General features: G+C 40.3%; 1 protein-coding gene across 4 annotated transcripts in view; it reads right to left on the minus strand.

The window, feature by feature from the left end:
* Window positions 1-1,194: 1,194 nt before the first annotated feature.
* Window positions 1,195-27,689, minus strand: part of LOC113504703 (high affinity copper uptake protein 1-like) — a 37,344-nt gene continuing 10,849 nt past the window's right edge. For all 4 annotated transcript variants that reach the window (XM_026887106.1, XM_026887107.1, XM_026887104.1 and 1 more), the window contains exons 2-4: window positions 5,806-5,922; window positions 2,043-2,278; window positions 1,195-1,503 (exon numbers count right to left, since the gene is read on the minus strand). In XM_026887106.1, the coding sequence (XP_026742907.1) occupies window positions 1,302-1,503; window positions 2,043-2,278; window positions 5,806-5,907 (540 nt within the window). In that variant the 5' untranslated portion in view covers window positions 5,908-5,922 and the 3' untranslated portion in view covers window positions 1,195-1,301. The remainder of the gene's footprint in view (window positions 1,504-2,042; window positions 2,279-5,805; window positions 5,923-27,689) is intronic.

Here is a 27,689-nt window from a genome sequence, read left to right on the forward strand (position 1 = left end):
AAATCTTAAGCTAGAGTTCTTTTTACTGGATATGTATATAATCACGCCAATATTAATAGATCTTTTATAGAGTCATAGCTTTTTAATAACATAACTTGTTGTGAAGATTGCAATTTTTATTCATGCTTTAAAGCCGTGCTTTTGAACTACAGCCATCAGAAAATCTTTAGTAATCAAAATTAAAACATAAATTAAATAATTATAAGTGCTATGTACTTAATTGATTTGAATTTTCGGAACATACGGTTCCAAATTGTCTTCTGCATTTAACTCTTCAGTGGTTATTGTGGTAGATACTTTAGTAAACAATATCATATACATAGTTAAGTTAAAAACATGTACCTATTGATTAAATATAAAACATTTGCGTGTAATGTAATTGTTAACATTTTCTCCTGCAAAGTGAAGTGAAGCGTTTTTTCGATCTGATGTACAAAACTAACACTAATTGTCTTCGTCATAAGATTTTTATTTGTCTGTGCAATAAATATACAAAACTTGAGCATACATCAGTAATCTTAATTTTTACAAACTTTATCACAATAAACAATATTCTAAAACTATAAATAAATGAATATCACAAAAGAATAAAATTGAAAACATTTTATGTAAAACCGATTCCATTTTGCAATTTATTTGTACAAAACGAATGAAATTTGTCATAGAATACTTTAAAATACATTTATCTTTAATACGCTAAGCTAATCTTATCAACTTATTAAAATGGAATCATCAAGCAGCCTTGTAGTCTTACATCAGCTGAATATCAATACATAGTGGAAACAACATTTCTATGAAGGCGGCTCTTCAAGCCACACCTCTGTATTAAACCTATCGATCCATTGTGACGGGTGTCAATAGGTCAAACAAATGTAGGCAGGTTTTCGTGTAAAACCTTCAAACATTTGTTTAGTACACTTAACAACAACACTATAATCTATAGGAATACTCCATACGCTGTACATGGTTTTATGTTTCATACATTGTTTATTTTTATAGCTTGTGCTTACATTATTCAAAACAGACTTCTTCCTTTTTATTAATACTCGTTTTGAAAGTACTCACTGGTCGTAAAAGTAATTAGTGACAGAAAATATCTAAAATCCACAGACCCAAGAAAGGGTAGACAGAGCCTGCGGGACAAGCAATTATTAGAAAAAATGTCGCGGGTGGGTAAAAAAGAAACCAAATTCGTAACAAACAAGAAGGTTTTAAATTTCTTTAATTTTGCTCTGTCTACCGATTATACGGTCTGTGCTGACCATGCACACAGTATGGCGGCTCCCACTGGATCTTGTCTTTCATTGGCAGTGCTCGTTGACATCGACGACGGTATTCTTTCTCCAGCCGAAGAAGAAGTAGCCGACGGCGAGGCCGAGGACCAGCGCCAGGCAGAGCCACACGTTGTACGTCATGAAGACCAGCATGAGGGTGTAGGAGGCCGTGGACTGCAGGAAGTGTAATACCGTCTGCACCACGTGACCTGACGACAGCATCGTGTACCTGCAACATAGATTATACTGGTTACTTCCTCTACGTGAGATCAACTTATAGATTCTCACAATCATAAGATAGTTACAACATGGGAAATATTATTTAGGTATTCGGGGTAAGATGCTTTGGGACTGAGTTAAATTGAATTCATGACTACAATATTAATGGGAGTACATTTACTCATTCACCTAAATTACATTCTACACATTTAAGTAATTAAGTTACGAAAAATGAAGGACAATTATAAAACCTGTTAATTAATTGGGACACGCACAAGAACAAAACACGCGTAATTTAACTCGACCGTGAACACAAGGCCTGACACTCACTGCAAATTAGATATATTATATATGTATGTTTAACAGTGGAACCTATCAATGAAAACATTCGAGAGATACGTACCATGACTTCAAATATAAACAACATGTAATAACATAATTATTGCCAAAATAATTCTGAATGTAAACTTCAATCTGACAAAATAATGGACTAGATTTTGCCCACGGATTCAAACGGATCACATCAGCATGTTATCAAAAACTCCTTACTTAACAACAGCAGTTCCCCCGCAAGGCCCATTGTTCCCGCACTCGCTCTTGGTGATGTTGACGCGTGAGTCGCCGGTGGAGGAGGAGGCCCTCGCGTGCAGCGCCTCGCGGAAGTACTTCAGCCCCTCGTACAGCACGCCGGCGAAGAAGATGGCCAGCGCCGAGCCAAACAGCTCCAGTGCGTTCGTCGTCATCCAGCCGCTGAACAGGATCTCCTGGCACACGCCCGCGTGGAACTGGAAAATCAGACACACGGCTTTAGTTAGGCGTTCTTGAAGAAGGTACGTTCTAGACGAGCTAGATTACGAGGATTTGGCGTTATACCGTGTTCTATAGAAAATAACGTCTAGGCTTATTCCATATCCTCCTATTTTGTTCGTTGTTTGACAGTTAAACATAGGTTATCTCTGTCCTTAGTCCCTAATCAATGAAGTTCGTAGTCAGCGATTAAGCTTCCGTATCATACACCTAGGCTGGATAACTTGCCCATAAGGTTTCTACGTAAGCTACCCACTTTGTCCTAAAATACTGAACTACAACCTGGCAATTTGCACCTTAATACATTAAATATCTCAAATAGTAATTTGGACAAACCAGTAGCACGTGAAGCCGTGCCCATATACGACAATGTTTTGTATGAAACGTATATTCAAATGCGGTACGTGTCTCGCCTGCATAAGCTCTGACGTCGCCACAAACGGATGGACCTAAATCACTGAGAAAGTACTGAACGCCATGATTTTATTACCGACCGTTTATACCTAGGGTGGTTTACACTGTAATGGCTAACAAGTTCATACATAAATTCTAACATTAAATAGGAATGTTTAGATGTGGGATTTCGCATCATTTGCAGTAGTAACAGGTACTTTTCTCTTAGTATTCAGAAAATCCTCTCAAGTGAATAGAAACAGATAGTCAAAGCGAAGTTAAGAAAGAAGATAAAAACAAGATACTTCTAATAAATCTTATCTGACAAGTAATCCGAAATGAAAGACGGAAATACAAAAACATACATGATACGAGTATATTGTGTAATCGTGATATAAGTTACAGCACGAGCACGTGAAATAAAAAACTGCAATATCATCATAATAATAATTTATGGGAAAAAGAAGATTCGGAAGGCAAGAAAAATTAGCAGTAGTCTTGGCTCTTGTGCCTGATCTTTCTGGTGTGTCACATTGACATCTAATTGGGATATGAGATGAATTGGATTGAGAATTAAATTTTTGAATTGAACCAGGCCTCTAACAGCCCTACTTACAAACAGCACTTACTCATATTCGTTATCATAATTCGTCTCTATCTCTAAATTCCTCATCACGCAAACTCTACAATACGGCAGTTAAATGAAAACCTAACCATCTATCTGCCTCACTACTATTGACTTGTTAATAAATACCTATAGTATTGGCTGTCAGCTGCCCGATAATCCTGCAAGTTTATCGCTCCTAAACAATACAATGTAAAACTGTCAGTTTCGTCGCAAACTCTTTACTTTGTCTGACGTTTCCTTTTACGATTTGAGAATATAAACTACTTTCCCACATTGCAAGTTTAGCTGAGCTGGGAGACGGGAACTCCCGGAATCGACGAATATTTTAACAAGCGTTTCAGGTAAGTTGATTCGTAACAAGTGTTGAAAAATACAACTTTTATCGATATGTATTGTCAAAACTAAAAAGTCTGTCGATTCAGAAAGGATTTTGACAATATCATGGGGTTATTTCGCCTTCGTGATCATGTTAATGACTGATGTGCAATGACAGTTGGTTATAAGTACGTAATTACTCAGATTACTTCCAAAGCAATGGACTTTGGATGTCTCCTAGTTTGGCGATTTCATTATTGTACCACTTGAAACCTGCAAGCACAATTTTGTTAAGTCCAGACGAAAAGTTATATTATTTCTATCGATCTACACACGCCCTTAGACGTCATTCGCTTACGAGCAGAGCGGAGACAGGTGTCGCCGGGCGGCAGAACAATGTCGCAGGAAGCGGCGCGCGCGACGGTCAAGTCAAACAAACAATATTGACACACAGACACGAATTTCGCGACGTTTGGGCCCGCGGAGGAATCCGCCCATGTCACAGAGGTTTGTGATAATTTGACACGACAATATAGCTACAATAGGTACACAGTGCGAAACTTTAAAATGAAAATTTTAACAGTATTGAGATTTTCTAGTTCGTAGAGGTTTGTTTGTTCGTCCATTTAGAGAACGATGTCGAATTGATACATACATACGACTGATGTTCATTCTTTTATTTTGTGTTTTTCGCACCTTTCTGTTCTAAACTTCTAAGACCTGCTTTCTAAATAATTTGAAGGTTAATTGGTAAGCTCAGAGGATAAGGATAGGGCTAGACTGAACAGTAGATAATGCTGTGAACGAAACGTGTAACGAAACCAACTTATGATAAGAGCAAAAGACATTTTACAATTTTGTAGTTAAGATGAAACTGGCAGGAATGCTGGTGATGTGGTGTATTTTCACCTGTTAACATATAGGTAACAACAGTCACATTAGTCACCAGAGAACTAAGCGCGCAATTTTCAAGTAATTACACTTTGATGACATATAAACGATGCTTAGGTAAAATATGTCTGAACACTAACAACCTATAGGCAATAATTCTAATTGTATGTTAGCTAACATCCAGTTATCATCTACGTCACTTCCGGTAACCACAAATCGTGGTTAAATTATTGTGTTTACTGTCACAGCTAAGTGGTGATGGGAAAGAGTAGCCGCAGACCACTGATAACACCTGATAGTAGCAATGACACTATCTGCCACGACTGCTACTATTTGTACACGATAGCTGACCAATACCCAGTAGTATTGACCCTCTTTAATGTGTTAATACTTTGTATATAAGTGATAATCCGTTGGAGATTAGTTGCTACAATTTTCACCCTTTTTCCTACGTAGGTGGTGTATGCTACAGGGTCAGCCAATGCCAATGTAACCTCAATGATAAGCTATTATTAGTTAGGAAGTATCTCAAGTTCTGTTGACCCACTTCTCTGTTTCCTCTTTCAGTTAGGTGCACTTAACACACACTATCATATTACTTCTATACCATGCCTTTTCACTATACGATTTGGAATTTTCAGCCTCAGTTGATACAAATAACCGTCACTTTAGACTACCACAATCTCGTAAACTTTTAGTAAGCAAACCGAATGTAAAAGTTCAATAAATACATGATCGCTTGAAGGTACTTCATTTCTGCCGCGACTAGGCTTTTATCTTAATGAATGATAGTTAGGTTGGATATGTTTACTTAGAGCCATATTACATTGGAAGTAATCACTAAAGTAAGCACTAATACTGTGAAAGTTTGAAAAGTTCGTTGTTTATTATCAGGTATTACTAAAACACCAAAAGAACTAGACTATTACTAGAACACAAGAATCATCGTGAAAATTGACTATCTGATATATACTAATGACGATCCACAGTGTAAAAAGACTTTGTACGTAATCGAAGAATTTGTGATGTATGTACACTTCGATGATTTCTTAAGAACTTGAAGAAGTACCGCGAGATACGGCTATGAGTTAATGCAAGTGGTTCTCACAACTTCGTGGTAGTCTGCTAAAGTGTTCCCGCTTGGCCTCTGACTACAGAGAACGGGAAAGCATTCCAATGGTTTTAGCCGGTAAGAGTCTGGCACACCCCTTCATCATGCGCAGGGTGAAAGAAATCCATGAGGATTACAACTGGATCAAAAAAATAAATGGTACTCACAACCATGGCGTGTCCGTGCGACGCATGCGCACAGGGGTCGTCGTGGCCCTCGTGTCCCTCGTGCCCGTCATGGTGGCCGTGGTCGTGGTTCATGTGGTCCATCCTGACTTACTGATGCTGGAATAGAGAAAATGTTCAATTTAGTATAGCTTTGGAGGGCTATGAAAAAATACAGTTAAGATGACCAATGGTGCAAGAGGCGCAAGTCTCTGATACCTGAGGATATCACCAAATAAACTTAAATAAATTCTGTATACTTCGGCGGGGGCTGAAATATTTGAATCGGGGGCTTGAATGATCGCAAAACATTTTTTCATTAAGTAAAAAACTTCAGAATGTCAATGTTTTAATAACTTTTAGCCTAAGCTTGCCTTGTATTGCGTTATCTAAATAGATAGATAGACCTAATTTCATACAACTTAGTATATGCAGGAGCTATTAAGAAAATTCTGGCTCTTTATTAAACTGTGAAACTAGATGATGAGTCTTAGAGCCGTGCTACATCGACATAAACCTTTCGTCATATAGAACACTGTAGGTATTTATTTCATGTTTACACTAGATCTGAATTAATAGTGACGTGGCCGCCATTTTTCTGTATTGTTTAGGTTTAGATGATTCACGGACAACGTGACTGTCTGTCTGAGAGCACTAAGTACCTCCTTACATTAATATATTATCTAACATAAGCATTTGTTTAATTCTGTAATAATTGATGTTCAGCAAGAACAAAAACATAGCATTTCTGTAATGTATCTACTTAGTATCCAGCACATTTTTCTAGATTAATTAAAAAAAATACCTAAGACAATAATAAAAAAAGTAAACATATTATATTTTTTCTATTCGGACGTTGTATCTTTCATTGTCCTATTTATTTTATAAACACGAAGTGTTTTGCCTTGGTTGAATGTTTGTTAATCCTTCACACTAAAACCTAGGGTAGTTTTTATCCCAATTTTATGTTCACTGGGATCATCTTCGATGTGTAGCGTGCAGAGCCGTTGGCAACATATAGCAATAAAGAAAATTTATAAATAACACCCATAAAGAACTTTAACTATTGTTTTTGATAATGATTCACCGTCGCACCCGTTTTATGAACACAGGTGGAAACAGTACAATAAAGAAAATTATGGAAATAAATTTACCTAGGTATAATATAACAATAACGCACAAAAGTAGTTGTTTTGTTAATTTGAAACAAAGACAAACATATCGTACGGTGGCAAATGGCCGTTATAACTATAAGCAACACTATAGAAACCGTCTTGTTTTACATACTTATTGAAATTAAGTTCAAGTTACTTATTTTGTTTAATTTATAATTTCCTGTTTCTGCCCGGGGCGGGGCCTTCCACCAGTTCAAATGAAGTTATTCTTTACTTTATTTCCTTCTTATTAATATCGATGTTGGTTGTTTTCCAACATTGATTTATTATTTTTTTAATTCTCTTCTTGTTGGAGATCCTTAATGAATAAATAAATAAATATACCTACATCCCACTGTTGGACACAAGACTCTTCCCAGATAAGTTAGAGCCCTAATTCATAACGCTACCACACTGCGGATTGGCGATTTTAGATTAAAGCAAGAAATAGGATATATGGAAACAAGAAATATGAGGAAAATATCAGTCTGTGACTATAGGCAACATAATTACATACGTGCATAAATAATATAAAACAACATTTCCAACGGCATGTGGCACGATAAGTAGGTAATGACACTAAGTTTTTAGGTGTTCTCTGCATATTCAACATATCTGCACTGATATCCAAGTGGTTGAATTCGTCAAATCAAACCCACTGAGCGAGCGCGTCGCGGGCCTTGTAGGGACAAGTGGTGGATCCACTAATGCTTGTCCTGATTTATAAATAAAATATGTAGTCCTAATGTTGGAAGTTTCAAACATTCAAGTTACATACATAAAGACACCTAACTAGCTACGAATTGTTTAAAACAACAATGTATAAAATCAGTACAGACTCATTTCCATACTTTGCTCTGAACAACTTAAATACAAGATCTATGGTTGTGCAAGATCGGCTTTCACTGCGCGGGCGCAGGGCTGCGCGAGCGCAACCGTTGCGCAAGAGACGCCTTGACTCCGATAATGTTCCTACTTCCCCAGTAGTCATCTGTATTACTCCTATAATATAAATAATACTTATGAGAGTCAGAAATGTTGCTTTCTTACAGTAAAAGAACTGTTGTAATACATTATTTACAAAAAGAACCCCCAGGTTTTACTTAAATCGACAAACACCGAATGTATGATCTTTTCAGTTGTCTAGCAATATCACTTCGTAAACAAAACCAAATAGAAACTGCATACACAAAATTGGCTACATATTTTTTTATGGTTGTAAGTGTTCACGTGCAGTTTCCACAACGATAACAGATGCCGAAACTCTAATAAACTCAGAATAACATGAACAAATCGTCTCGAAAGGGATAATGTTACAGTTTTGAAAATCTCCATATATGTATTTTGAGTAGTTCAGACCGGGTGATTAAACCCACTTGCTACCAGCATTGCCGACGTCAGTTCTCCGGGGTTTTGCCCCACAGCGTGCGTCGGTGACAGGTGACTACCTACCTGCCTATACCGTTTTCCTCATCAGGTGTATGTACTTACGTAGGTATAAAAGTAATTTACGTAAATAGTTACCTATTTAATTTTCTGCAATGCGATCAGTTTTTACACGCATAGATGTTCTACTTTCCCACTTTTTTGCATGTGTCAGATGTGAGGAGAGCGAGTGTGGTAATAACACTCATTTACATAGTTTCCTTGTTACTGTATTTGTAACCAATTTTTATGATAAGTTTGCAATCCTACTAAGTATTTTTTCCTTTGTTTAATATTTGAGGTACCGTCAGAAATAGACCGTTATGAAAAAAAATACTGATGTTTCGTACTATTTTTCTGATAAAGTAATCATTTTTATTTTTATTAATATATCAGTAAGCATATTATTAGATAGTCAATTGTTTCTGTTAGCGTAGAATTGTTGCACAAATTATTGTATGATTAATATATTAATAACTTTACGTTATGTACAAAGTAGTAAATTACTACGCTATTCATGAGTTTAATTAAAAACAAAATTTGAGTGTATTTTTCTGAAAAGTTGCAATAAAAATTTGCTATGCTCATCTTCGACCTACTGGATACTGCTGAATGCAATTTTATGGCTTAAATACATATAAAAGAACGATTACTCATTGTCATACCTAAATATAAAAAAATACCTATTGCTACGAGTAAATTGTTATTATTCTGATAATTTACAACAACTACTTTTACGGATTTTATCGCGGTTTTAATTTTAGATTTTTGTTCCCGACGTTTCGAAACCTTTGCAGGTATCATGGTCACGGGCAGACTGAGATGGTGTTCGTCTTGACAGAAGATGTTGCTCGTTCTACCTTCATATTTTAATTAATTATTTGTGGTCCGACCTACGCAGTATGAGCTCACTGTGTCTTGATGTCTTGCAGCGCTGCTCTTGGGTTTGGCCTTGAGTTTATTTATTATTGGATCCCAAGTAGGTGATATCTTCCAACCTGGAACTGGAGCTGGAACCTTCAGCATGTTCGAGCCATTATATTAGATTTGACCAACCACAGATCCTCGCTAAAGAATCCAAATTCCTACCTAGGATGTTTCGCGAGGCTATTGAGATTAAAAAACACCCTAATTTCAATAGAGAAGATGGCTGGAAGATATCACCTACTTGGGATCCAATAATAAATAAACTCAAGGCCAAACCCAAGAGCAGCGCTGCAAGACATCAAGACACAGTGAGCTCATACTGCGTAGGTCGGACCACAAATAATTAATTAAAATATGAAGGTAGAACGAGCAACATCTTCTGTCAAGACGAACACCATCTCAGTCTGCCCGTGACCATGATACCTGCAAAGGTTTCGAAACGTCGGGAACAAAAATCTAAAATTAAAACCGCGATAAAATCCGTAAAAGTAGTTTCATTTCAATGTCTAACATTCGCGTAAACCTAAGAAACCACTAATTTACAACAATATTTTATTTTTACTTACAATATCCACTGCTGCGCTAAAGAATTTAATCCTCATGTCACAGGGAATTCACAAATATTTACGACACATGCACAAAGACACCCAGACTCAGGACAAGCATTCGTGGATCACACAAACGCGCGTCCTACACGGGGATCGAAACCGCGACACGTCACGCTCAGTGGGTTTGGAGTGGTGAGCGCAATCTTTCGGCTATTTTTGCAGAAGCTAGCAATGACTTTGAGAGCAAAGGAAGAAGAAAAAAGTAAAACACTGCATCAAAATCTCTCTGTCTGTTCCAGACCTATATACACCACAGACTAGTACTACTACTTACTAAAACATAGATATACGATTATTTTTGGTATAGTGCGATAAGTACATAAAAGAATCATATCAAAGATATTGTCCGATAATGTTACTCGGATATTCATTATAATAACATGTAGAGTCGTATTGAAGGTAATCGATGCCCAGTGGACGGGTCAGTGTAAATTCATCGGCACCGCGCCGGTATCGCGTCCCGACGGAGTTGGGGCAATCAGTGGGAGTGCACTCGGACTGCGAGGGCCAACTCGTAGCGGGATTGTGATAATCACTAAGTACTACAAATTGTAAATGATTAAAAAATCTAGAGAACCTATTTATTAAGGTTTTGCTTACTAACTATATTTTTTTGTTTATTTGGCTAGACAGACGCCAATACCGAATAAGAGGGATTTAATTTGCTGTTAGTTTTATAGGCTCATAAACTGTTTTTATGTTCACATTCTTACTATGTGCCATTACTCATATATTACTTAGTGTTAGAACTGCGTTTAATAGATTCCATTTAATGAAAACTACATTCTCAATTATAAGAATTTCAACACATTTAATAAAACCAAAAATGCATTTATTTATCTATCATAACAAATGTAAAAACCCCCTACAATCTAACCACAGTTGGTACTAAATAGGTACGGATAGTTTCCGCTGTCAGTGTGACCACACCCAGCCCGGATGCATGCAATTGTCTTGATGTTGGTCGCGAATGTTCCCGCTGCGAAACGATCCGCCTTGCAAATAAACAACAGGCACTGGACCATGTACCTAGTGTACCTACACCCGATAGGGGCCGGTTACAGAACTAGACAGAGCTCAACTTGGTACTGTCCCGTTATGTAGACACAGATAAAATGGGCTAAGGTGAGGTTGAAGTTAGGTAGTATTTAGTTTGCGATGTTGACCTGTTTGTTGCCATTGGTAAGTAATTGTGATAGAATAAAATTGAAAAGTGTTACGTCAGAATAATCTACTGAAAGCCAAATATATAGACTGTGAAGGATGTTATGAGAAGAAAGGGGGTTAATATTACCTTGATGAATAATATCGATAAGTTTAAAAAATACATGTAGCACCAATAGATGAATAATCGGAATCGGGGGAAAAGAAGACTTGGACAAGCTTCGGATTAGCATCAACAGAATAAACCTCATTTGAAGTACACGTGACCTTCTGCTACAACCGAAATAAGTCAATTTATGTTATCGCTAGAACGATTATGTACGAAAGCGATAAAATACGCTGCTTTGAAGGAAACGGTTTTATCGTTGTTTTGTGGGAATACTGTTCAATATTCAAAATTATGCACATCTTACGTGTAGCCTTGTGTGTTCTAGCCTTTTTGGCACATCGTACAAATTTGTAAGTAAGTAAATAACGTTGTTTCGTCCAATAACTTTATAAATATGTGGACGCCGTCAGGTAATCAATAACGAGTCAAGTTATTAGATTCCAGTAAAAAGTTAATCGTCCTTAGTTAAAGAGGTCCTTGAAGAACTATATGCCTCACAAACTCTTCACTCTTCAACTCAACACTCCCTTGATTTTTGCACTATCAAGAAACGTCACATTTAGGGCCCTATCTTATGTTCCCTAACAACGTAAACTTATTCTTTACGCGAGACGCGACTCTACCAGCTGATGTGGAACACAATGAATCAGCTACCGCGTGTTTGTAAACAAATGTAAAACGCATTTTCTCAAGGATAACGTCCTCAAAATGACATCTATTTGATAATTATCAAGACATAATGTCGCGGGACTTCACCTGGAAGTGAATCATGAAATAAAACCAACAGCTCACTTCTTATTACGATGTCTTGTCTTTCTTTCACTTTACTTAAGTACCTATGCTTCGAGATCGAAACAATTCAAAAACATTATGAACAAATATTCAATAGTTTTCCTGGATTTGTCACCTCTTAGTATGACTTCTTACTCTGTCCGCTCTTGGGTAATCCATCCATTCAGCCGGGTCTGTTTCAAAGTTTGCGTCTATTTGGATCTCATGTTATGAGTGCTGCTATGTGTTATTAAGGAGTCCTGAACAAATACAAGTTGTGTAAGATTTAGCATAAGTAATGACGATTAACAACAACTTGGCAATTTTACTGATTGCCGCATACTACAAATCACTTTACTATACAGTTTTTAAAACTAAAGAAAAATGCTATTCCTTGTACAAACGAAAATCGAAACACCATAATATCGCACAAACACATCAAAGAAGGGGCCGCGTGCGCGCGCGCATCGCCTCAAGGTGATCCACGTTCGGTATGCGGCATTCACACAAGTACTTGCCGTCAAACAATAATATTTTAACTACGGTGTGTCACACACCAGGTCCTAGACCATGCAGAACCTAACACCCGTAACGGTAGAGGCGGTAAACTCTACTGCTACATGTAAACATTTCAATAATAAGGTTCAGATAAACTTAAAAAACTTATACCGGAAATAATCAGGTATAATATTTTTCTAGTTATTTATTATCACGAATATTAGACTTAAGTTCAGTTTAAGGGGAATGAAGTATAGCATCAAATCGATATGTATTAAAATCGCTCAAAAACTGTCACCAAATTTCTGGAAACAACTAAAAAACTAGTGAAGAAAAATGCCACTTTTTATCTTCAAAATTTAAATCAAAATAGGTCTAACAGGTGTGACCGTTAATCAATAGTTCGTCAATAAATACTATTGTATCACACGTCCGTCGAGCGTGTAATGTCAAGGATGCGCCCGCGCACGACCGGACGCATTGTAAACGCGGTGAATTACAATATGACTCTTGTTCCCATATATTTAGGATTTACTTTCGATAAACAGACTAAATTCGTATCTGATTAGTTATGTAATTAAGTCGGTTAATTTGTTTAGTATCATGCACTTAAGGAAAGAAGTTAAATATAATGTTTGAATGACATGTCAGTTTGTAAAGGCGGAAGTTAATGAGCTTGTTAAAGAGAGTTAACATGTATATTTTTCTTCAATTTCTCTCCCTCCGTTTATTTTTAAGCCCCGACGCAAAATGTTCGTAGTTATAAGATTGACGTGTCTGTTTGTCTTTGGCATCATAGCTTCCGAAAGGATTGAGCGATATGTGCGAGTGTTCGTTCAAGCCATTACAAAATTATGGGGTAAAAGTTTTTACTTTCGGGATTTTTATAAATTAATTTTATTTTGTGAAAAGAAAAACTGAAATATTTGATATTTATTGGTCACTTTACTATACATAGCTTTTAAATTGCTGGTCCCAACTTTATCCCATCAAACCTTTTTCGCCTCACATGAAACTGATAGATACATTATAACCAGTTAGCATTATAGTTATGGTGTTCAGTGGACCATCAAACCATAACAGTCCGGAGCTTCGCGCTCTGGTAACGACCAGAGTAAACAGTTAATTGTTACTGGTTCTGTAATATTGAACATCCCGGAACAAGGGACTGTGGAAGAGCACATTGAACTAATTTACCAATATTGCTCACATTTTAAATATAACCATCTTAAAAGTTTACTCATTATTCTATGACACTCCCGAAAATCGGCCCAGGAAACCATCGTGAGGAAATCTGGATTCCAAATACGGTACAGTTTGCCAATTCGCAGCGAAGTAGCGTGGTGGTCAATGCTCAAACCTTCGCTATACGGGCAGAAGCTTGTGCTCAGCAGTAGGACGTATATAGACCGGTATTATTATTATGACCTCTTTTAACGAGATACCTTCATGAGACGAGACCCGGTCATTTTTAACGCATGCACTGTGACGCATGACTTAAGTGCAGAAGTTTTGTTGAGAACTTTAATCTAAATGAGATGGGGGAACTACCTGGGTTACATAACAAATGGTGTCCTGTTGAATTCTCTAAGATTTATAGCCGATCTCCAAAACTGGCTGAGGAGATACCATACTAACAGCCACTTCCACTTAAAATTCTCATTGCTAAAGACTTGTAGGTGTACTGTCTGGTTGATTAAAAAGGAACAAGAAATTAAAGTTGTCATAATTGATCAGTAGTGCAATCATGCAAGATAGACGACGCGCGACGGGTCAGATTTAAATCGAACACCTTTTTTGTTTGCGTTTTCTTATTGTGCAAAGTGCCATGTCCTCTTTTAATTCGATTTTGGTAAATTAGGCACACTAGTTAAAACACTTCTAAACATTAACTCGATAAGAATGAGTAAGCAAGTGAAATACAGATGTTAATCACACTCCCTTCAATGGAAGCAGACGTAACGCCATTGTGTTAACAACGTCACTGAGCCGCGGTGAGCTATCAGTGATTGGGTAATGAATACCGGCCGTCCACTGTTAAATTACTATTTTTTGTGTACCAAGGTCGCGAGATAAGAGCGAAAGTTAACTCGTAAAGCGTATGAAAAATGAAATATTATATGTCATATACGTATTGAAGGGCAGATTGACTGTCTCTCATGTGTACACTGCTCACGTTCACAAACACCAATTTCTTTTGAAACTACATTGATTCAAAGATTTCTGGAACAGATCGCTACTTGCGATAAAACTGACCATTGTTTAATGCTCACCTATTATGACATTCACAACTGTTCTATCTACTTCTTTGATGTAGTTCTTCGTAAAGGCAGACGCGCACGACTTAACTACGAGTCTGGGTGTATCAAAAACCCGAAAGGATTTAAAGTTTTGCCTTTCGCGAAGACGGCCACATTTTCAATATTTACAAACACTATCTCCTGAATGTCGGAGGAACCCAAAACAGCCCGAATTGTTGTAAATAATTTCCGTCATGTTGGGAATTATTTAGTAAACTGTAGTGAGTGAGGATGTTTACTACGGAGGCGGCGACATGCTGCCGGTCATTGTTTGTTGTCACCTGGTTTGTAAACACCGGCTCCTAGCCACCAGGTGCTGGCGGAGGGAAGTCACATAAAAGCCTCCTTTGAAGCCAAAAGCCTTTGTACAGTCGAATCGTAGTTATACATACGTAGTGTTTATGACTTTCAAGCGAATAATTTCTGTGGTAGTTCTTGCCTGGAGGTTTGCGATAAGCCTGCTTCCAACTAAGGGATACCGTATGCTAATGAATCAAAAAGCAGGCATACATTATTATTGAAAAACAAATGCTTATATATCACCATTATGTACCTATGTAAGTAACCGTCCAAAAGAAAAGTATTCCACACATATCGAATCAGTTCTGCGCCGGCGCCGGTTGTTTGCTAGCTTATTGTCCGAAGTATTGTTTAAACTGTAGAATAATGAAGTGAAGTGAAAACTGACCAGTTTCTATTTGAGTTACAATATTTAGTTTGTGTTTCAGTTATGACTAAGTGTGGAACTGAAGGAGACACTCTCTGAAGATAGAAAACAATGCTTTTACCGCGAAAAATATGGTTTTCTAGAAATTTTGTTACACGATGCGTTGTTGTGTACCTATGTATAAAATTATGCATGGAAAAATAATTGTATATTACTATTTACTAATGTATTTCACTGACGATTTCTGTGACCAAATTCTCAAGTATTGTAAAAGGGCAGTTCGATCTTTCCAAGATAATTACTATTGAAACAAAATACTGATTACTACTTAGCTAATTGCTGAACTCTTACTCTTATATTTATATATATATATATATGTATATATATTAAATTCATTTATTCAAGTGACCATGACTCCTTTTGTTAGTAACAATATTTACTTAATTTCTATGTAAGTAAATTAACAAAAAAAACTGCCTAAGATAACTGCCTGTATCAAATCACCACCGCAGGGCTATCACCGAAGTGGAAAAACTTATAGTATAGTTTATAACTCAGTCAAAAGTCCTAACTCATAAAATAAATCGAAGTTACTTTAAATAAATATCAATATAATGTTGACTACTACGTTTTTTCCAAATCGATTTATCAAGGGCCTTTTACGAAACTTTAAAAGTTAAAAACAAAAACCAGTTTCTTGATTGCGACAACAAAACTACTTTTAATGACCATTGCTGACAATATTTGTACTGATAAATCGAAATGCTGTTATCGGGCAGCAATGGTAAACGTGAAGTGAGTAGCGGTTACAGGTTTGCGATGAAGGTCGCTTGCGAAACGGTGAAACACTGACCTTTATTTTAATACACTCTACGACTAAGCGAATATTTTGGAAACAGATAATTTGTAAAACTCATGATCTGCCTAGAAGTGGCCTATTGCTAGTGGTGCCAGTATCTCATAAGTAATTGTGATAGAGTAAGTAGAATAAGTTCTATTGAAACACCAGAATTGGTTAAGGAAAGTAAAGTGGAAACAATTTATTATTATTGAAGTGAAACAAATATAAATCTATACTAATATATAAAGCTGAAGAGTTTGTTTGTTTGAACGCGCTAATCTCAGGAACTTCTGGTCCAAATTGAAAAATATTTTTTGTGTTGAATAGACTATTCATCGAGGAAGACTTTAAGCTATAAACCATCACGCTGTGACTAATATCAGCTAAGATACAATGGAAATTGTGAAAAAAACCGGGCAGGTATACCTAAATCATAACTTATATCTTCTACCCACGGGGACGAAGTCGCGGGCAACAGCTAGTAACATATAAAGTCCTTGAACAGTTTTAACACGCATTTCGAGAATATTCTCATACATAAACGTTTCTAATTAAAAATTGAAAACATTAGTTAGACACGCGGTTAACAAATACGCAGTTATTTAACTTTATGGTTTCGGTTACTAGTGTAATTGTAAACAGTACTATTTTAATTATATAGGCTGGAATGCGGACTTAATGGCTGATTAGACAAGACATGTGCCGTGAGGAGTAGGTCCCCAACGTATGTCTATACTTGGTCTGTATGTATATGCTGCTTATCTGCCATATTTTTAGCTGCCGTCATGACAGGAGCTTCACGATAGAGTTAATTGAAGTGTGTTTAATTTTACTTATTTCACCTGACTCTCAAAATAAGGACTTCGGTTGTGTCCGAAACAGCCTGAAAAATGCGTTTTTAAACCGTCCCATTGTTTAACAATTAAGTGTATATCCGTTTTGTCCGGGTAAAAAAGAGTCTGTTACGTAAAACATACAGTTTAGTAAAACAGTTTTATCTGAAGTGTAATGTGGCGTGACCGTGACGAGTGTTATGTTCAGCGGCTTCGCGGCTTGGCTCACGGTGTCACGCTGTAAGCTGCGATAGCACGGCGTTAGCACCTGCTAATGTACCGCTCAATCACAACACTTGTAATTAGAAATTAAGAACTTTTGACTTTACTTATGAACTGTCTAGTAAACCCACATAAAGAACGAGTTGATGACAATTTTGTACGCACATTTTTTTTTATTTGATCTCCTTTTAACAATGTATCCGCGATAATGACTTTAATGGCATGTATATAAAATGGCAAACCAAAACCTATACTCTAATGCTGATCGGCTGATTGTTTCACAATTTGTAGACTATTTGTTCTTTAAGTAATCAATACGAAGATAATTAATTATAACTTTAATAAGGTAGGTAAGCTATTATAATACTCTCGTTAAACATACTGCAGTCTCGTTAGGCGCTACCGAAGCAATAAACCAAGTTAAGAAATCAAGTATAAAATTGTGTAGAAAACAATTACTAGTTGCATCTGCGCCTGCGCATGAGGAAAACTATCTGCGTGTGAACTGGTTTGCCGAACCGGAATCCTGTTCGCGAGCCCCGGCCCGGGGATATACCACCATCACTTAAAGTTAAACTATTTTAGATGTGCAAAAGAGACGCCGCTCTACTTTGCACAGAGTACCATCTCGCTCCCACAACTACAACAGTCTTGATTTCAAAAGTTCTTGGTAAGCCCCCTGATCCCAGACTTCTAATATCAGGTAATGGGATGGTTTCTAGACTTCCTAACTTGTATTGTTTTAGTCAACTGGGGAGCTAGGCCTAGGATGATACAATTGTATGTAAACTAAGATGGGGTTTCTTAATTATTGATAGCAATGAGATGAACTTTAAAAAGTGGGTATGACTGTAAATCATACCCATTGATAAAACCCTATACATACCCTACTTGCATCTTGAAAACGCATTCAAAGCAACTGGTTCATACTTTTTCTCCTGGGTTAACTTATAGAATACGTTAGGTTCTCACCATTTATTAAAACTAGTGGTAATGAAAAATATCATGGATCACTGAATTTCAGCTGCCATGCAGCCGACATCACGGATAACGTCAGTATCTGTATATGTTATACAAAGACCTGACAGTCTAAATTGTTTATCAGCAGAAGATACGTGGTGCAGTAACCCGATGCCATAGAGTTGTGATGCGCCACCGGAGAGGACTGTAAGCCATCTCCACGCCGTGTGAGAACGGCGCTGTGTTTACATAACATTATACAATTAGTTTTATCTTTACTTAGATTTACAAAACGGGTGCTGATATTGGAGCCTCAATAATTGATGGTTACACTTTTTTTAATCCCTATGTCTAGGCGGGTTTTTAAACTTACAAATCACGTGCACAAAGACACCCAGCCTCAGAACACGCATTCATGGATTACACAAATACAAATGGGGTTCGAACCCGCGACACGACGCACATTGTGGGTTTTGCATGGTGACCTCAACCACTTGGCGATCCGTGCAGTCAATTTCTTAGTGTCAAGACTTTAAGGATAAATACATACTTGTTTCTTTAAAGATATATATATATATATATATATATGAATATATTGATATGTAAGTAGAAGTAGTTTACAACATAGATAAGTAATGAAATGAAATCTTATCGGTGTCGTAACATTCATTGACAATTCTAGTAACATGGTTATCGCAACTAATATTTATAGACTACAGGTAATTTATATTGCTTTGTCCCCAAAACACAAGGATGGATGTCATTATTTTGAAATATTGTTGACAATATTGCACACGTTTTTATTTTATTACCCGTTATAGAACAGGCCCAATGTCGCTGGATAATATACTAATTAATACATTGTACTCATAAATAACACGTCCACCTCGTTATTTTACACATGGCTGATTACTAAGATTTACCAATTAAATAGGCAACCAATTGCATTTTTTTGATATTCAACAAACTGGACTACAATCAGTGCCTCCTTCACAAACTATAGCAAAACGTTTTCTGAGGCTTGAACATCAAAAAGGATATAATAATAATAAATAATAATAAATGCGGACAACATCACATACATTGTTCTGAACCCAAAGTAAGTTGCTAAAGCACTTGTGTTATAGAATTCAGATACAAGGAAGGTACCACAAACACCCAGACCCGAGACAATGTCGAAATGTGAATACATTGACTCGACCGGGAATCAAACCCGGGACCTCAGAGCTTTTTTTTTTTTTTTTTTTTTTTGTCCGGGGTGAAAATCTAATGACTTCAACCCACGCCGAGGGCACGGCGAGGGGATATGTCGGACTCCCACCGACTAAAAACACCCCGGGCCCCTTCAAATGCCTGAGCCAGAGCCACGGGATCGCTCGCGCATGCTTCAGCGCGACCCTGACCGGCCTATGTCCTTTTGGACTTCTTCTCGAAAGGTTGGTTGAAAAGCCAACCCCTCATTCCTCGTAAGAACGGACGTGCAGGACGACACGTCCGTCTCCTTCTCGGCCTGTTAGCTGGTCGGATGCCAGGGTGCCCTCCCTGCCACCCGCAGGCACGACCTTACGGTGGTCGCAGGTCGTTTTGTCTTCGACGCACAAGCCGCCTGCGCCGCGACGGGTTGTCTGTAGTCACTTCCCGCTCGCGTTCAGCAGCTTCTTTTGCTGACATAACGGTTTCACAATAGGTGGCAACCGCTAGCCACGCACTCTCTCTCCCGACCATGGCTGAGATGATAGCGGGTAGTGAGAGCGCTTGCCCGTCTAGATTTGCGACCAAGTCGCGTCTGTCATTTGCCCACGCTGGGCAGTCTAATAACGTGTGTTTCGCGTCATCTTCTGGGTTAGCACAGTGGTGACACCCTCCAGTTAATTCACGTCCGATCCGACACAGGTACTTACCGAAACAGCCATGACCGGTCAGCACCTGTGTCAGTCGGTATGAGAGAACTCCGTGTCGCCGCTCCAGCCAGTCCCAGAAGACGGGGCGGATAGCAGCTATAAGTTCGTGCCCAGCGGTAGGACTTCCTAAGCTATGCAGCCAGTCCGTCAAGGCTGCCCTACGAAGTTGTTCCCTTTGTTCCTTCAGCGACAAATCGCCGCCCCGAGCTTGGACCTGGCGCCATGTATAAAGCTGTGCCAGGACTCTAGCTTCATACTTCCAGGGCAGCGTCTGTGCGAGGAGTGTTGCTGCTTCCCCTGAGATTGTGCGATAGCCTCTTATAACTCTGACGGCCAGTGCGCGCTGTGGTTTCTGCAGAAGTGCAGCTTTGCGGACCGTCAGGTTATTTCCCCATATTGGTGCACCATATAGGGCCATGGATCGCACGATCCCGGTATATAGTTTTCTGCAGGTTATATTTGGGCCGCCAAGATTTGGAAGTAATCGGGATAGTGCCCCCGCTGTTCGGACAAGCTTGGGTGTTAGGGCTCTGAGATGGGGTCCAAAGTCCCATCTGCTGTCGAGAACTATTCCCAGGTATTTTAGGGTAGTTTTGATCCCGATTCTTACTCCCCCGACCGTAATAAAGGAATCTGGAGGTGGAGCATTCCGCGGTCTGTAGAAACAAATGGCTTCAGATTTATGGAGAGCCACCTCCAGCCCCAACATTCGGATACGTGCGACGATCTGGGTGACCCCAGCCGTCGCCAAGATTGCAACGCTTCGGAAGTCACAAGCACTAGCAACGACGAGGGTGTCATCTGCGTAGCAGATGCACGTGACCCCCCGCAAGAGAGCACCGCGTAAAACCCAATTATATCCGATGTTCCACAGGACCGGACCCAGTACTGATCCCTGTGGAACACCGCGCGATACGTCGTGCCGACCCCAGCCTTCCTGATTTGGGAAAATTACGGATCTCTCCGATAAATAGCTGCCGAGTAGACGTCGCAAGTAGCCGGGTACCCCGTGGTAAACAAGTGCCGCCTCAATACAGCACCAAGGGATCGAGTTGAATGCGTTAGCGATGTCCAAGGACACCGCCAAAACAACCTCGCCGCGTGCAACTGCCTCCTGGGCCATGCTCTTCAGTTTAAAAACTGCATCTATTGTAGAGCGTCCACGCCGAAAACCGAACTGCTTGTCTTCTAGATCCGGCCCCACGTTTGTCAGGTGATGCACGAGGCGATCTGCTATGATTTTCTCAAAGACTTTTGCCACCTCGTCCAGCAACACGATGGGGCGATATGCTGATGGTGACTCGGCTGGACGCCCTTCCTTTCGTAGTAGGACCAGCTTTCCAGATTTCCAGATCTTGGGGAATTGACCCTGCTGCAGACAGGCTGAAAAGAGCCTCAGAAGGCGAGGACCTAACGTCTTTAAGGCTAACACTAGGGCTCTACCCGGAATGCCGTCTGGTCCGGGAGCTGTTTTCTTAACCCTGAGCCTATCGGATGCCGTCTGCAGTTCTTGTTCCGTAACCTCCGGACAACCTTCACCTGAATCGACTGCTGTTTGGGCAAGAGCGTCGTCTGCCATAGGTGGAGGAGTAAAATCAGCATCGGTTTCGGGGAACAGAGCAGATACAACCTCTCGGAGTAGCTGCGAACCCATGCCTAGTGTCAGTGGTGGAGTCCAAGGTCGAAGTTTACCTCTTACCATGCGGTATGGTGTTCCCCATGGGTCCCGATCTAAGATGGCTAGCAGCTCCTCACGCGCTCGGGCTTTCGCAACTTTTATCGTGAGCTGTAAAGTCTTCTTTGCGGTGGTGTAGCGGTTGTATAATTCAGCCTCTCGAACCGATGCGTCATCAGTGCGGCGACGCCTTCTACGGAATCTGGTGTACTGGTAACGCGCGTTGACACACGAGCGTCGCAATAAAGCAATCTCCTGTGTCCACCAGTGCACTTGTCGCTTTGTTGGTCCACGATGACGTATACGTGGCATCGCTGCGTCGCATAATTGCGTAAGCACATGCCGGAACTGCACCGCCTCGTTTTCTATGTCAATGACATCATTTTGAACCGGAGTAGCCCAATCCAGCACGACGGCAGCTTCTTCCAAAAGCTCACGATTAAGCTTCTTTGATGCCCATCGTGGACCATCGTTGACTCCTATTTTTTGCCGGCGGTTTCGAGAAGTGGATTCTTGGGCAGCGACGCTAAAACGGATATAAAGGTGGTCCGATAATGTCTCCGTCCCTTCCACGACCCTCCAGTTTGTTTTGCGCCGACTGATGACAGGGCTTGCAAATGAAAGGTCAACAATGGAGCCACCATTATACCGCACGCATGTCTGCACACTACCCCGGTTGAGTAGAGCTAAGCCAAGTTCAAGGGCCCATTCCTCAACTAGCCTTCCCCTTGCGCTTGTGACTTGGGAACCCCACGCAGATGATTTTGCATTAAAATCCCCGGCGACTATAACGGGCTGAGATTGGTTGGCACCCAAAAATGACCCAATCCGACCAAGAAAATCTTCAAACTCTGCTAGTGATCTATTTGGTGAAAAATACACCCCTACAACTAACAGATCCCCTATGTGGGCAGCGACAAAACCCCTGCCCCTTGAGATATTCCCCATTAATGGAGAACCCGAAGAGATTATAGCGACCAAACCTTCCTCGTCTCCTGCCCAGTTGTTCCTGGGTGGAACATAGTATGGTTCGGCCACAACAACAATGTTTATCAACCACTCTGCCATGCTATGCATCAGTAGGTCTTGCGCCCTGGCAGAATGGTTGATATTCGCTTGTAGTATTTTAACATCCATCACTGGGTGTTAGTATCCATTTCCTGCCTTCTACTGTCTGACGTCGGTACCTTTTTTTCTGACGTCCTCTTCTCTTTTGTGTTCTTAACATTAGCATTACAGGTCTTACTGCCGACTAAATGGTCAGCAGGTTGACCTTCCTTGTCACATACAGGGCAATGCGGAGGGGCTGAACATGCCTCTTTCTTGTGGCCGCGTTGACCACATTGGAAGCAACACCCAGCGAAATCAATCTCCGAGGAACAGCATACTCCCACATGGCCATCACACAGGCATTTATAGCACCGCATAGGTCGCTCCTTTAGGAGCTTAACCTGCGCTGAGGACCATCCAACTTTAAGCCTCTTGTCCTTCTCTTTAACTAATATTAGTTTTGCCACTGCAGTAACTGGGCAGGAAGCGATTGCCGATCCCAGTCCGGTATGATCTCGGCGTATTACTCCCACCTTAACATCGGTGGGGGGGCAACCTCCCTTCTTGGCGACAGCCGTTATAATCTCTTCTACGGTGACCGAGTCATCTAGGTCCAAGAGTCGAATTTCAGCACGTCTGGTCGGTCTAAAAATGCGGACATCTTCCGGCTTTAAAGTGGCCCTGAGCTTATCAGCCAGAGCATTTGCTTTTTCTCCACTAGCGGCTCCAGGAATTTCGAGCAAACGAGCGCCTGTAACCGTAGTCTTGGGACGTACGCCACTGATTCCCAGCTCCTGCAGATTAATGTGCTTCTTAGCCTCCGTCATTAGGTCCGTATACGTTAATCCTTTTTTTACAGCCTCTGGCTGCAAAGTAAGAATAACTGCCGTCGTGCTGGGTGCTTTAAGGCGCGCTCTCTCCTTTTCGTCTAACTTTTGATTACTCTTTATTTCTGTACCCTTAGTCTGCCGCTTGCGTTTTCTCTCCACAATCTCCCACTTTTCCTCAGTATGCTTGAGTTCATTGGGGGAGGGTTTTTGTGGAGCTAAAAAGTCCTCGTTAGTCTGCAGGAGCGTTTGGGCTAATTTTGTCTGTGTCGTTTGAGTCGACGGAGTTATTTTCTCCGCCGTCTTGGAGGTCGATTGGTTCGCCTTTTTTGGCAATACCTTTGCCGCTTTTGAAGCATATGTTGCGGTGGCCTGCTGTGGCTCCTGCGCTGCCTTTGCATTTATGGACAAGGGAGGTCGCAGGATTTTTCCTTCTAAGAATGAGACTCGGGCTAAGACTTTGGCGATCTCATCTTTTAGTATAGTCACTAGCTCTGAGTCCTTGTTGGGCGGCAATCGTGCTTTCTCAAGCCTAAGGTTTGCCATCTCCTTCTTTATTTCCTTTACTTCGTCTCGTAAGGTGTTAGTCTGAGCTTTAAGCTGCTCATTTTCCTTCTGCAATCGGCTAGTCTCCTCGGTCGCCGACCGCTGGAGAAGCGCCTTTGTGACGTCTTCGATAAAGGCTGCCACGTCCTTTAAGGCTCTCTGACTTGTACCTTTTAGCCCCTTCGACACGGAATTTATAGAAGTCACGACTTCCTGGACTCTCTGCTCTATGTCACCGCCGGTCATCTGTTCAATGATCGATTTCGAAAGTGACGATCGAGAGAGCTTTGATCCTCTTTTCTTCAAGGCTATCTTCTCTTCCTCCGCAGATCCCTGCGGCATGACTAAGAATGAGGACCGCTTGGCACCGGTGCTCTCATTCCCATCAGAATGGCCCGCCTTTTGGCTTCTCCTTGGAGAAGACTCAATCGCTCCGGACTCGTCCCCACTCGATGCCCAAAAACTGGGCTCACCCTCTGCCTTGCGTTTCTTTGTCTGTCGCCAGTATTTAGTCGACAGACATTTCCGACTCCCACTCGATATGCTGAGCATATCCACCCCGTCCGATGAATCGGACACAACGTCATCGTCACCCACAACAATCTTTTTGTTTTTATATAAATCATCCATAGTGATCCCACGAGTACAGGAGAAATAAATGTCCTTCCCGGGCAGCGCTCCCTGTACCCGGGAAAAGCCTAGTGTTACCCTTCGAGGTGTCGGCTGGTACCTCGTCGGGGATTGGCACTAGTGACTGGATTCCCTCCAGCCATTCATCCCCTCGCCGTGCTTCGCAGCTTGGGATTAGAGGTTTTTTCAGAGGTTTCCTTCCTCGCGGCCCAACCGATTAAGGTAAGACCCCCGTTCCTCCGTAAGGTCCACCCGACCTATCGTTGGAGGTTTACGGGTTGGCCGGCGGTGACCTTAGTAAGGTCGTGACCGAAGGCAGGGTGAGTGCTCTTCGGACCCGCCGCCCCCTTCACAGCAGCCCGCCCGCTGCCACTACCCGGACTATTTCCGAGGCGCCAGCGAGCCGCAATCTAAATCGATTGCCTTTCTCATGGCCGTCTGACTCTTAAAACAAGTGGTAGACTCCCCTCGGTTTTTGCAGGTGGTTTGCTCCACCGGACACAGAAAATGGAACTTGTGGGTAGGATTAGTTAGGGATAGAGCAATCTGCCCTTTAAGGATGGGAAGGAAGAAAAGGAAAGGAAGGAAGACACTGGCCGTTTGCCCGCCCCATGATGGGACGTAGCGGTACGCCCAAGACCCCCGGTTTTGGTTCGCGCCGGGTTAAACCCGGTACTGCACTATGCAGCATGCCCCTATCCACCACCTGGGGACGCGCCCGATAGCAGTCCAGGAACTGCCCCCGTGGGGATAACTGTCCCACGGCGGGGGGACCTCAGAGCTAGCGACACCTTGAAACCGGTGCGTACGCCACTCGACCACGGAGGTCGTCATATTATATTTAAAACTGACTTTGAAAACGAAATCAGAAACCAATTTATCACCACAATTACGTATTAAACGATCTCGTTGTGGAACCAGTTCGATTGCGAGATGAGGTCACTCGAGGGACAGTCCGTCCAACAGTATTCAGCTAAGTACGTATGTTTGTTGGTCAACTCTTAGTTCACCCTGTTCGTTATCCACCGTTACTTAAGAGTCAATTATTTAGAACATTCCTAAGTAACAACAGTGTATTAAAGTTTGAATAGTTAAACGTGTTATTATCTGAAAATCTAATGATAACGGTAAGAAATGGCAAGCGAGTTAATAACTGAATAGTTGTGAATAGGGTGTTCTAGTGCATGTGAATTGTATGTCTGTGGAACCTCCCGCGACACAAGGATTAAATACCTTTGTGCAGGAGACTGAATCAATCTGACTACAAAAGTCGATTGCAAAAACTTCATATACTCCTCAAGAAATCTAACAAGACAAGTGTAATAGGTCTCTACATCCTGTTTGGTTGTTTCAGCCGTTTTAGCGTGCTTGGTGATAACACTTTAGAGTTTGATAAAAGTGAAGTGAAGACAATGTGAAGTGTCACATTTCCTTTAATAATTTAAAAAATATATTTTGTTGTTGAGTTGTGTGTATAATACTGTGCTATAAGTCAGAGATTTATTTCATTATAAATCTGGACGGTCGTTGTTCCAGTCACCGTCGGTTCCTATGATGGCTGTGTCCCGATTTCGTTTAATTTAAAACAATAAAGAGTCCCGATTGAGCTCGGCCGCGCTCGGCCGTCTTCGTGCCACAGATTAGTGACGTCATCGCGGATATCTGCACTTATACTCTCAGAACTTTGTTACACTTTTTATATGAACCCTAATAGACCAAGGAAGGAAAATCTATGTATACTAATATATAAAGCTGAAGAATTTGTATGTTTGTTTGAACGCAGGAATTTTAATTTTTTATATTTAAAATAATTAAAATTATTAATTAAAATTTTCATCTCAGGAACTACTGGTTCAAGCCGAAAAAGGCCATTCACCGAGGAAGGTTTTAGGCTTATATATCATCACGTTGCGACTAATAGGAGCGAAGATACAATAGAAAAATATTCGTTTTCGAGGGATTCTATTCAAAAATTCCTAACTAATATCTTCTAACCACGCGGACAAAGTCGCGGGCAACAGCTAGTTTTGGATATTTGAAAGGAAAATATGACGAATATCTAATTGTGCAAGACTCAGTAGCTTTCATTGTTGTTTGCAAATTAATTTTGATAACAAGAGATAATGATGCCTCAAGTGTCAAATAATCTCTCTTATAGTAAACACTACTTACGTTAATTAACTGATCTAATAATTACTGTTTTATAATGACATTTAATCTGAAATCGTTGCGTTATGCTGTTGTTATCAAGCCATGGTTCGAAGTTAAGGTATGTTGCTGCAAACAATCAATAATTAATCTCAAAGATACTGAATATTTAGCTATTTATGTAAAAACTACACTATAATTTTGGCAAAACAAACAAACTTTAGGAAATGGCACAGAGCTCTTCCTATTTGGGGTTAAGGGGACGGTTGAGTTTTGAAAACCACGCCAGCTCACTGTGTATCTGTGAATCTAGGTTTCCTCACGATTTTTTATTTCACCTGTGTCAGTAGTGTCTTAGACACGTTTGTAATTAATTAACAAAGTGCACTTTGTAATTAACAAAGTGCATATAATTTGAAAATTTAGATTGGTACCTATGCCTGCGTTGCATCGAACCTGCACCATCCATGCATACAACCTCAAGGCCACCACGACATTTTTTTGAGAGACACAATGCTGAGATCCCTTGCAGTAAGTTATAATAATTATACTTACCTAGGTAATGTTTGTAAGAAGTGTTCGATGAGACGGCGTTATCACGACTATGGGAAACTATTTAATATTATCATAA

The sequence above is a fragment of the Trichoplusia ni genome, chromosome 23, assembly GCF_003590095.1.
Source record: "Trichoplusia ni isolate ovarian cell line Hi5 chromosome 23, tn1, whole genome shotgun sequence".
NCBI classification, from domain to species: Eukaryota; Metazoa; Arthropoda; class Insecta; order Lepidoptera; family Noctuidae; genus Trichoplusia; species Trichoplusia ni.